The sequence below is a fragment of the Pezoporus flaviventris genome, unplaced genomic scaffold (assembly GCF_033815535.1).
Source record: "Pezoporus flaviventris isolate CSIRO_AGI_PZ_B2104156 unplaced genomic scaffold, CSIRO_AGI_Pfla_v1 ptg000045l, whole genome shotgun sequence".
In the NCBI taxonomy this organism is placed as follows: domain Eukaryota; kingdom Metazoa; phylum Chordata; class Aves; order Psittaciformes; family Psittacidae; genus Pezoporus; species Pezoporus flaviventris.
This window is the reverse complement of record NW_026892593.1, coordinates 6,920,872-6,933,643: the sequence shown is the minus strand read 5'-3', so window position 1 is coordinate 6,933,643 and position 12,772 is coordinate 6,920,872. Positions and strand designations below refer to the sequence as shown.

The following is a 12,772-nucleotide window of genomic DNA, read 5'->3' as shown; positions in this document are numbered from 1 at the left end:
ATACCTAACTCATCAAAATACGTTTCTGTTCCATCTTCATCCATTACTGAGCACACAAGTCTTGCTTTCAAGAATGTTGTCCACTTGTTCACGAGGCTACGCTGACCTCCTGTGTCATTCTGGAAAGGAATAGTATTTTCAGAAAAAAAACATACAACACAGCTCGCGTTTTACTGGGCTTTTACACATTTTCCTCAGCTTAATTTGACTCATCAGTAGACAATTATGCTGGGAAATTAAATTATAAAAAATAGATAGGCCTAAACCAAATCCCTTCATCCAAACACCCCAGATACAGGAAGAGCAAGAACCGGGCTTTTTGAGCAGAGTTTCTGTGCTGGCATAGCAGTCTTGGGAGGGTCGGGCAGTAGATTTTGTGCAGCAGCAGTGTCTGTAGGTAGGTATGACTGGGAAGGACTGTGGAGGTCTGTATCACTCACTGTCACCTAGTGTGGAGAAGTCCATTTTATCTCTAAAAGTTCTAATAATCCTATGGAGAGATGTGTCTTCCAGTTGTGACAGCAGTGTCGTCCCATCTGATGTATTAAGCCACGCTGGTCCGTGAGGTGGATGCTCTGCACTAAATTCAGCAATGATGGCTAATGTGGCTCAGACTAGTTTTGCACTGCTGGAAGTCCTGCTAGCTTGGTCCAGAGCTGGCTTGGTCACAGTTCACTCTAGGATCTTCCCATCTCTCTCCATTGCAAGGTGGAAACTGTTACTGCTAAACCAGATGGTGCAGCACAGAGGGGATAGCTCCTTCCTGATTTCTAAGTTTCCTTTTTCCCTTTTGTTGTGTGGCATTGTGCTAGGCAGTTTGGAAGATACTGCTCTTACCTACGGCATTCAGCAGTCAAATGAGGAAACTCAGAAGCTAGACAAATGTGGTTTCATTGAAATGCTGTCCATGCCTCATTGGTGCTCTTGGAGTTTGTAATCCAATTTTTTGGGTGACCTATAAGGAGTCTTTTGGGGGCCTTTCTTGGCACCATTGTACAAATATATTTGGCCAGTCTCAAAGGCGTTGATATATGAATATGATGGCATACAAGTATACAAATATGCCTGACTCAGACTTCTTTTCATTGCCTTTGGGATCTTGACACTGACTTCAGTGTAAGTCTAAACAGGCTGAGGCCTTTCAGAAATCATCTGGGCTTCATTACAACAGTAACAATAACAAATACAGCTATAATTGCATGAAATGTCTTCTTACGAAATACCCAAAAAGGCCTTTAGGCACCCTCACAAAAATATAGAAAATGGGGATTATAAAGAAATCACATGCCTCATCATATTGACAGACGAAGTGTTCAACACAATCCCAAAGATGCCCTCCTACCCATACACAACAACATCACAGAGCACCAAGTTCTAAAGAAGACTCAGATTAAAGACAGAGATTACACAAACCCTCACGATTATCCTCCTGAGCCTTTTCAAAAGAAGGAATGAAAAGTCTAGCAATAATTGTGCATTTACAATTTTTCTCTCCTTAAAAAAATATCCATTCCACCAGAGACGTTAAGAGCTGCTTCAATAATTTCTCATCTACAGTTGACTAGAGGTATGAAAAAGGAAGTAGAGACAATGAGAGCTGTTACTGTAAATTAATTACAGCACAGGAGTAGCCATAACTCCTGAATTTAATATTCCTGTGCACATTTTTTAGATTAGACTGACACATACATCAGTGCAAGAACTCAGAAAGGACAGGTATTGTAAAAATGAAAACAATAACTGAAAGTTAAATTAACCCATTTAAAAGTTGGCTCCGGTATTCCCAATGTGTTTCAAAGATTTTGAGTGTGTGTGTCTATGTGTGTGTTTATGTGTGTGTTTGTGTGTTTGTGAAAGACTTCGCTGTCTTATAGTTCATTTTTCCTGAGCGAATAATGTACCTCATTTGGGAAAAGGACAAAAGTTTGGAAATTCAACACTGGTAACTATTCTGACACAGAGAAATACACAAATCTAGAAGTCCGTATCATTATAGGCATAGCCAGAATATATAACATGTTCGGACCCTAGCTATGTGCTCAGTAACAGCTCTTCTTAATTATGAATGTGGAAGCTGAAACAGGAAATTTGTTTTGAATATAAATCAAAGGCCTTTCAATCATTTAGTGTTTTAGCTTATCATGTCACACTAGCAGCTTGTCCAACAACCTGTCAAACAGAATAGTTCTTACTGGGCATATTCTTGCAATCATGGAATGAATTTGCTTTGTGCTGCCACTGTTGTCTGTGAGTTTCTCTTTGAAGAAGAAGTAGATCTTGGCATCATTGGGGTCAGTGCCATCTGGGATAACATGAGCATCCACAAAAATAGGCTCTGAAATGAAACAGTATACCAAAAAGATGAAACCAAAAGATGTATCAGTATAAGCAATTAATGATTTGACAGTTAGTGACTGCTTCAAGGAAACATCATGTAATGCATATAGGGATACTGCTGTGCCAGTACTGCTCTAGCCTTATGTTGATATACACCAGATAACACCAGGTAAATGGCTTCTTGCTGTTAGACCTTCAGTTTTTGCATCCTTGCATTTTATCTCACAGAAGATTTTAGAAAAGTGATTCAAATGCAGAAGCAGAAGTATTGGATTACTGCAGAGATTCAAAGACTTGGAGAAAGAAGAGGCAAGAATCAGTATGTCATAAGGGGCACTGAAGAAAAGCCTCATTGAGGCAAAATATAAAATTAAACTGTTAAAAAGACTCATTGGAAAAAGAACAAATAAAATAGATAAGTAAGAGAGGAAAACAACACGGAAAAGAGAAGCAGGGTAGACAAATGCTTGAACTGCATTTGAGTTCCTGACAGAGGTCAATAAACATAGCAAAGTGTACATGCATAATACAGCAAAGAAGCACTAAAGAGAAAGCAAAATAATTTATATCCTTAACAGCAAGCACATAATGGACAGTGGAAAAGTCCTTCTTTGTCTGAATGAAGTGGACCATCTTCCTGCATGAAGGCTATAACTTCTAATTATCATGCAAGATTGCTTGATTGGTTGAAATCCAGTAAAAATCTTGAAATAACCCGATAGAAAGGATGGATGTCTGACAGAAAACTCAGTAAGACTCCAGGATTTTTCTTTTCACATTGCCCATTCTCAATGGCAACAGCAGAACAAAATCTTCCCTTCACTACACTGAGCTGCAAGTGGTTTGGCCCACTAAGAGCATCCCGTACCAAACATGCGTAAATAGGAGCATGTGAGGATAAATGTTTAAGAGGGATTGCAGTGATGCCTCCAGGCATATGCCAGCCTCACTGGCAAGAGGAGAACCAGATTCCTACACTGGCAGGTTTACACCACTCAGGGCTTTTGTGCGTTTTCCTGCAAAGCATTTCAGTCCCGCATTTCATCTCCTGCTAAGCCCCGAGCCCTAACCTGGCAAGCCCACCTATGTGGCATTGCACACACCTCCCAGAGCACTGCTGCACACATTTTGAATGCAAGTGGTGGTGAGTCTTCTGAGGTATGTCAGTCTGAATTGAGTCCTAGAATCATGCATTTAATTTAAGGCAGTATTTGATGCATTACGGGTAGAGAAGGCACTTCCCCAGAAGTCAGACTGTGTGACCACTTGCCATTTGACAAGTGCCATTGCAGTTTGGTTGAACCTTAATGCAAAAAAGCCATCAGTTGATGTGGCTTAAGGGCTTAGCTCATGCAGTAAACCCTTTACATCTGTGAATTGCCTACAATGTATTTACACACATTTCTTTATGGTTCAACTTCATAAATTAAATTCAGAGAAAAGCTCTGTAAAAGACAAGCCTTTTGTTTTAAAGAAAACAGAGCAGGATCTCTGTGAAACCCATTAAAAGGTCTGGTAAAACAAAGGATCTCACCACTCAGCCACTTGGAGTTGTGCTGGTCAGTTCGCACTGCATTCCTCCTGGTCAGACTCCGAAAAATGGCCGCATCCGTCCCCATGAAATCAATATACATTCCTGAGAAAAGCTCCTCATCTGCAAAGAATTGAAACGGAAGGGAAAAAGTAAACGCATTGCTATGGCTTTTGGGAAAACCATATTTACAGATCTATTTTTATTTTAAATTCGTCAGCCCTTTATTTACACAGGAGTGCATACAGATAAGTTTTGGGTCATGGGAATGGGAGTTCCCTCTGATTTACAAAGACACAATCTAGAATGCACAAGAATCATCAGATTTGTCTTAAAGACTTTAGGGACCTGCATAATTAAATGCAGCAGCAGAGCTGCATATGTGGTGAACCTTTCTTTGATATGAAGTTTGGCTGCTCAGCTTTCACTGAAAAGGATCACTGGAAAATCGGCCTAGTGTTATCAAACAGAATCACGTTCAACTTTTTAAGTACATACTTCAAAAAGCTTTTTTTTTTTGTTATGGAAGTAGAGAAAATGACTGGGCTGAATTTACTGCTGGTGTAAACTGGCACAACATCTATTGCAGTCAATAAGTCAGTGGCAGTTTTTACCAACAGTATTGTCAAGGCTGCCCCAGCCAGCCTCAAGCTGACTTCAGTATTGCAGAGGCCAGACAATCATATTATTGAACTTTACTCTGAGTAAGATGAAGCAACAGTTGTCCCCTTTTATGTGCTTGATTCTAAGTATAGGGTCATTATGTTTGAACAGAATTAGACACGCAACTCTTACGTGAGCAGAACCATGAACTTTTGCTCCTTGTGCAGGGCTGAAAACTCAGTCCATCAGTTAGGATGCATATCTGTATTTGTGTGCATAAATATTCCTATACATAATTATAATCATAACTACATATACTATCATTTTCTACTCAGTAAATAACCAAGCAATTTCTACTGACTAATGACAATGAAACCCCAGAGTAGAAAACAGTAGCTAAAATAAACTCTAAATCTCAGAGTGGGAGTGGTGGCTGAATACATTCCAGTACAGCTGGGTCCTTTGATTGATGTTTTTGTCTGAATTTCTGGACTACACAGAGAGTGTGGTCAAGCTGGCAAGAGGCACAGGTTCAGAAGCGCTTGAGGCTGTTTTTATGCTCTCTGTGTGTGTGCATCAGTATGGAAGACTATTGGCTCATAAGAGAATTAAAACTCTAGAGATTTTGTTTTTCTGCTGTTGGCTAGAGCCTGAACTGAACCCCTGCAGCCACTCTTCTGCTCTCAACTCTCCCAGTGATGACAAGATTCATACACAGGGGATTTAAACAAAGCTTTCACTGCATGTTTGTGAAGCATTTACTTCCTGAGCATGTCTTGATGGAATGATGTTAGACCTATATTGATTTATTACTGATTTTGTATATTTGTCTCATCACTTCAATCTGTCAGAGCTTTATTCTTATTATGAAATAAACTGCTTGAGAGAGATAAGGCTTATGCTTCTCACTAAACATTATGTACAGCCCTGCGCATCCACATGCACACACACTTTAACAACTGCACTACACTATGTAATTTTAATCCTATTACATATCAACTTTATTAGTTATGTCTTAAGCATCCCTAGTGTCTGCTTGCTAATCACACATCAGATGATAACTGTCAGCTTCACTTCCTTTTGGTTAAATTCTTAAACTCTGGGCAGCACTTGGTCTGCACAGCACACTAGTTCACACTACTTCTCTTTGTTACTGGGGGGAAATTACTGAATTGATGAGGTATGTCTGCTTTTATAAATATCTCAGAGTCTTGGTGGGGAAAGAGACATGCATTCTGCGCATTAGTTATGACAAGCTTCTTCAAAGCGCATTTTTCATTGCTTTGATGTAAAGGTGCTTTGTCCAGTGGTAAGCTACACCAGGTTTGAATTTATTTTTATAGCATCACTTTCCTCTGAAGGGTGAATCAGCTTTCCTGCTGCATTCTAGGCTGGTGATGCCCAAAACTGTCACGAAAATCTATCTATATTTAAAACTGGTTCTTTTGTTGTGGAAGAATTATCTGGTCTAGCAGTATTTCCCATCTTCTGAAGCGAGGGGAAGGAATTCCTCCTGCAGAGGAATGCTCAAAGAAGAGTCCAGTATATGGGCTTGGGTCCTCTCATCATAACTCAAGATGCGACTTACAAAATCTTCCCCCTTCTGGCATGGATATTGAGGCTAAATTCATTCAAGCGTGAAGTTTTTGAAGTGACTGGACTGTGTAGTAAGAGGGAGAAAGTATAAAACCCAATCTGTGTGACTCTTTGGAAAAGGAATGTGACCTTTGTGGAATAATTTAAACTTTGTAGATGAACTATGTCATGAAAGATAAGTCAATCACTAAGGAAGGTCTCTTCAGTCACATAACTGAGACATTGAGAAAGATAACATAAAGTCCACTAAGATGAACAAAGCTTGCAGAGATCCACTGCAGAAAAAAAGTCAGCTTACTATATATATAACAATTCAGAAACAATGTACCTTTATGGTGTTTTATAAAATCCAGAAGGAACAAGGAAAGGAAACCTTACTTTTTAGTGCCAGCTGATTCATTTAATAATACCAGAACAGCAGTGAGCAGCAGTGGATTTATCCATCACTGACTTTGAATAAGCATTTTCTTTATGCAGTGAGTATCTATAAACACTGACCATAGATCACTGATGAGATAGAGACATAAGTGCAGCCAAGGTTCAGAGAGGTATCTAGGTAGTATTTACCTGTCTTATATAGATGCTTCAGTTCATACCTCTGAATCAAATTACCTGTCATTTTCACTAAATATATTTGCAATAAGGAATAGTAACAATAAAAAAATAATTTGTATTTCAAACAGACCATGAAGGACAAGCTATGTGACACTTCCCTTAAGCTCCATGACTTAAAACTCAAACTTTAAAGGAAGTATCTAGCACAATATGTAGCTGCCATCAACTTCAGTGGAAGCTGAAAGGCAGAAACACCATGCATTGTTCCCTTGCAAACCTGGGGTGAAATATGCAGTACCTGTGTACTAAGCTTTATCTACTCAGGAAACCTGAAAAATCTCTTCAACTGCTGTTCCCTTCATCGCCAAAAAACACAGGAAGGATTAGGCACATGTTTTAAAAACATGGCTTTGGTCACTAGAAGTCTGTGAACATACTACAAATGTGAAAGGTTGGGTTAAACTAAGTATATTTAATGTATCTCCTCTCTGGAAAACAAACAAACAAACAAACAGTGTTTTACTGATGACTTAGGTTGCACAAAGCATATGCGCCCTTTGAGTCTTCAGTTAGGTGTGCAATAGGCACTGCAGTAATTCTTTGTCATAGTCACTGACTCTAGTCACCATCAATTCACAAGAGTATCATTTTCTGGCCTTTCAAATGGAAGAAATTTGCAAAACTGCTTGGGTTTAAAGCCAATTGAAGAATGAAGAGCCTTGCAATAGCTGGTGGGCTCTACAGCAGAGATGACAACAAAAATGAAATTCAAAGTAACTAGAGTCTTCAGGCTTTCTTTCCCTGGCTACTCTGAGATTCTACAAATAATTAAATGAGACACAAGTGCTGTCTAGGATGAACAAGGTCAGAAACTGTTCAAACATAAAATGCTAGACAGGGTAATGTATAGTTGAAACCAATCCTGGGAAAAAATGTGTAAGCTGGAAAAGGCACAGTCTTTTGTTTTCTGTTTCTCTCTCTCCCAACAAGATTCTTTCTGCGTTTCATTTGTATACTCACCTTTAGCTTCATGCAAACCTTGGAACAAGGATGGATGAAATCCTCGTGCCATCAGCCAGACACAAGTACTGCTTCTTGCAGGCTGAATTCTGTGTCCAGCTCATTTCAAATATCCCATTAATCCACACCATGCATGATCATATGGGTTTAGACATCAGCAACTTGGAGTATTTTTACTTACTGATCATAACAGACACCGTGTTCACATTAGGGTTGAAAGAACAGCGTCCCTTCCCTGATTCACACTTGGAGTCGATCTTGAAGACTTGTTCCTGCAAAGTAGATTTGTGTGTCACTTCTCATTTCAGAAACCATCAGATGTGGTTTTTATGCTTGGCTGTTTCCAGCATTATTAATGTTCAGCACTGCCGGGCACTTTTATTGTACTATCATCAGTTTAGCTTTCCTACTCAGGATTTCATCATCTTTTTAAGACAACCTTTTCATTGCTACCCAGTTGTTTTCCAAGACTTTTGTTATAAATTCAAGACACTGAAATAAAGAATTTTCCCCTCTAGCTCAGTTATGCTTTGGAGAAGTTCACTGGTCTCTGCAATAACGTTTGTGGAGATTACTTCTGTGATTTTGAAGTTATTTATCAATTATTTGCTGAAAACACAGTGATACTTTATCCTAGTCTAGGACATTTTAATAAAGGTACTAGAACAATAAAATATATTAAATAAAAATCTCTTCTGACAACTGTAATTTAGTTTGTTCTTTACTGAGCTATCAGATCTCCGAAAATACCCTAGATCATAGTTATTTTCTTCAATACCATCTCTTATATTTTGTGTACAGCCCAAGATCCATCAAGTGATAGATGATCTATCAAGCCTGAAATAGCTTGGAATTTCTTTGTTGCTTAAGAATCTTGGTATGGGGATTTGTTTATATTTTATCTGATTTATAAATTGGAAATCCATTTGGCAAAGTAGAAACAACGTGGACTACAGCCTGAAATACAAACAGTCTGAATATCTTTAGAAAACTTGCCCATCTCGGTGTACCCCTTCATTTCTTTGTTCCTAGTAATACTGAAGAGCAAGAAGTGACTCTGGTTCAAGTCTATTACTTAAAAACAGTGGTCAGTTATGGCAGAGACATTGATCCATAGTACACCAACTCACATATCACTGTATACCAAACAAATGACTTGTTCCTAGCTTCCTATAGCAAACTTCTCATCTTTAATGAAAAGCCAAAAGACAAAATTGCAAAAACAAAAAACAAACTCAACCATCCAAACTTAAAATATTGATTTTTTGACAGAAAACCCAAGACACTGACAAAACTTCCAAAGAAGCCTTCTGTGATGTCGATGCCAATGTATCAGTTATTCGACTAAAGGCAGAAAGTCTTTATATTTGCTTTAACAATTAATGTATATCTCAGGAATACAGGGATGCCACATAGATCTCTTGAGCAGCCATACGGTGACAGCAAGTTAGAGACTGCCCCAACCTGACATACTAAGCTACAGCAGGAAGTTTTCTTATTCATTACCCCTGATCTTTTTTCCCCCTCTTCTGTTTTGCCTAATTTAATAACAGAGATCTTATCTACTGTTCCAGTCATAAGCTCTCTAAAGAATGTTAAAACATAAGCATGAAGTTTCTAATGTGATCTTGGTTTTATTTTTGCTGTTGTTGTTTTATTTCTAGATTAATGTGCAGCTTGATGTTAATCCATATTTACTATATTACACCGCTGTTTACCAATTCAAAATGCCCATTACTGTACTATTAAACTAGCTCCAGGATTACACTTGATTTTCATATATATTAAACTACCTTTTAGACTATAATTAATTCCCATAGTGATTACTTTTCCTTCTGTTTGCATTTACTTTAACATTAGAATATATTTTGGTGACTAAAACCGTCATTACTAAAGACCAAAGCATCAAGTGTGCCAAGCAAGAAAATTAATTATTTTTTAACCTCTGTTTCAATGCCCCATCAATGAAACCGCTTTTTCTGTGAGATTATGTGGAAACCTGGAGACAAAAGAGCAAAACAGGCCCAGTTCTTACAATTGTTGGATATGACTCTGACTGCTTTGTAGCTTCTAGAGAAAAACAGATGTGATTTCTAAAATACCCATTTTGCACGTGCAAAACCAGCCTTCTGTGCATGAAAAATTGTACTAAATTAAAGGTGAAATGATAAAAGCAGAGAAAAAATGAATTCTCACTAGTCCCATAAGTACTACATAGTTCTTCATTCAACCCTATTAATTAGTCATGCACTGATATACGCAGTGAGTTCAGAAGGAAATGCTTGGTTTTAAACTGTTATGCTATTGTTGGCCTGTACAGTAATAGCTTTGAGCATGCGATGCCTTCAGTCAAGTGTCTGACAGACTCCAGACGTCTGAAACAGCAGTTTATTTAATCAATTGATCATAGGCATGTAGCTATACAGACAGGCTAAGTGAAGCCAGTTCTGCTCTTCCAAGACATGTATCTTTATTTTTAACTTAAGAAATTTAACATCTTGCATCATCTGGAGGTGGAGTTTCCTGCCCTCCCTCTCCCCCCGCCCCATCTCATTTGCAAAACCCATAAAACAATGAGATTTGGGCTACAGTACTACTGTTTAAGCTGACAAAGGAAAATTGCATTAATTAGACACAAATGAGATCACTTTCCATGTTTTAAATAATTTGTCAAGAAATAGGATGATGCTGAGGAAAGCTGACCTCTGTTTCAAAATACATCCAAATAAATTAATGAATAGTCTATTAATCAGAAGGATGGATTTGCTTATTCAGTTCTGCTTGCTTATGCTTTTAAATCTAGGCCTATGAAACTCTGCTTTTAGTCTGTTCATTAGGAGCAAAGGTATAGTGATTCAGACTACACACTCTATTAAGGAGGCTGATGCCAAGTAGGGATCTACCCAAAGTCACCTACCTGGAGAAACAATGATGTATCACCTCCCTAGTAACTTCTGCAGTAGTGTTGTGTTGGGTTTTGGCCAGAATTCCCAACCCACTCCCAATGAAATAGTGATGAATTTCCCAGTGTCTTCCCTAGGAGCTAGCCCAGCTTTTAAAACTGCCCTTGCATGGCAAAACTCCAGGTAGCATGCTCGGATCTTTCTTCCCAAAACATCTGCTTCCACATTGTTCAGGAAAATATACTGCGCACCCCTGTGCCTGCAGACATTAATCTGACCCAAAAGCTACTGAGGTTCTGGGTCTCAGTTAAGTGCCTTTCTTTCTCCTTCTAGTTGCTTAATTTATTACCTATTACATTTGCACATAAACAAACATTTCACTTTCAAATCAGGAAATTTGGACAATATACTTCTGGAAACATCTGGTACTTGTGCACTTAAAATACACAGTGAAACTGAATATAAAGAAAAAAACCCAAAACTGGAGACCCATCTAGAGAGAATAAGATTTACACTGTGATGGTGAAAATTACTTTACCCCAGCAGAATCTAATGGGGCAAAACCTGTGCAGCAGATGAGTTACCTGTATTGGGACTGCATCTAGTGGGTGTCAAGCTGAAGTCCAGCAAGCCTTCACATACCTGAGCAGTTAGCCCACTCAGGGACTTCTCCCAGGAATCAGTAACACATGGAAGTTATTAAAAGCGGACTGCATATTTTACTTTTTATCTAAATGACTATTTCTTTTCAAGTATTTCCTGGCAATATTTCCAGCAAATAGCAGGAATGAATTCACCAGACAATGTCAAAGTAGTATCAAATGTAGCCTACCATTTGGTACAACTGTGGAATTTTGGATAACCGCTGTATTTGAGGCATGTTTTTTGATCATGGCCTTGCTTCTAGCTGCTAGCAGGTCAGAAATCTCTGGATCTTTGCCCTTTTTCTATTTATCATGCATGAAGGAGCCTATGTGGATCAGTGATTTTTGCATTTTGTGCTTTGCATAACTCTGATAGGATGCACCACAAAATGGATGGATAAAATGCAAAAGGACTTACCTCTGACCTGCGTCCTCTGTTGACATAGACACACACTGGGCTGAAGGCGCCACTGCCGCACACATAGAGGTGTGTGCGATTGTATGACTGTATCACACGCACAAAATTTCCACAGCCATGCTGCAGGGAATACAGGAAAAAAATCATTTCACATTGGCAAATGTTGTTGGATGCTGGGAGCTATGGGAATAGACATGGTTTATAATTTTAAAAGCATCATGAAAACAGCTACTGAGTGTGGTAGTCTCTAGGCTTGAACAGCTGTAGACTTCTGTTTTCTTTTCACACCATTTTGCCTAGTCTGGGAACTGGGCATTGATAAGACAGTATAGAGGAGTTACAAAGGAGTGTGTGTAACATTCCCATTTCCACACAGCAACTTAATTTTCATCCACAGACTTCTCTGTATCTTGCATGGAAGGAAGCGGGGCCTTTGCAGGAACAGTCTCTTTTACACCCTAATTTTCTCATCATAGCTGGAGACACTTAAAAAGCAAAGCAAGCCCAAATCTTAGATCCCATTATTTTTATAAACAATTCCTTTACAAAATTTTAGAACACTGAACAACACAAAGGAAATTTAAAGTGAATTGTTCCTTAATACCGAAGATTAACAGTAACATCTTCAAATCAACATGAAAACTAAAACAGAATGTTAATGGCCACACAATTTCATACCACAGCATTTACAGTTTTCTCCTTCAAGCATACCCCTTTCTTCTCTTGCTCTTTCCTTTTTTGACTATGATCAACTGTTAATTTCTTACTGTGATCCGAGAACTGCCTTCATATTCAATCACCCAAACCTTCATCACAGACATTGAGAATTGCATGTGTTCTGTGAGCACAGGATTGGAAACTGTGTCATCAGTCATGCTCCTGAAAATCGGTAGAGTTAATTTAGCAGACTGCACAGTTTATTTATATTTAAAGGCATTCACAGTTTTGGTTCAGCAGGAGCTGGTACTTTACTACATCTGAAAAGTAGTGCATAACTGTAGGCAGTTCAGAGTTCATAGAAGGAGTCTCTCTACAGGGAACACTGCATGCCCTCAGTTAAGTGTTAGTTCTAGATATATTTGAAAAGTCATTTAACCCAGTCAAAATACATTGTTTCTCTAAAGCTGAGGGCTGTTCCTAAATATTTCCATTTTCTCATATCCAG

At 38.6% G+C, this 12,772-nt stretch overlaps 1 protein-coding gene across 1 annotated transcript in view; it reads right to left on the bottom strand.

Moving 5' to 3' along the window:
- Nucleotides 1–12,772, bottom strand: part of SEMA3C (semaphorin 3C) — a 122,843-nt gene that overhangs the window by 34,307 nt on the left and 75,764 nt on the right. Inside the window, exons 5-9 of the mRNA XM_061467313.1 lie at nt 11,608–11,727; nt 7,824–7,914; nt 3,872–3,991; nt 2,193–2,335; nt 5–119 (exon numbers count right to left, since the gene is read on the bottom strand). Coding sequence (XP_061323297.1) covers nt 5–119; nt 2,193–2,335; nt 3,872–3,991; nt 7,824–7,914; nt 11,608–11,727 — 589 coding nt within the window. The remainder of the gene's footprint in view (nt 1–4; nt 120–2,192; nt 2,336–3,871; nt 3,992–7,823; nt 7,915–11,607; nt 11,728–12,772) is intronic.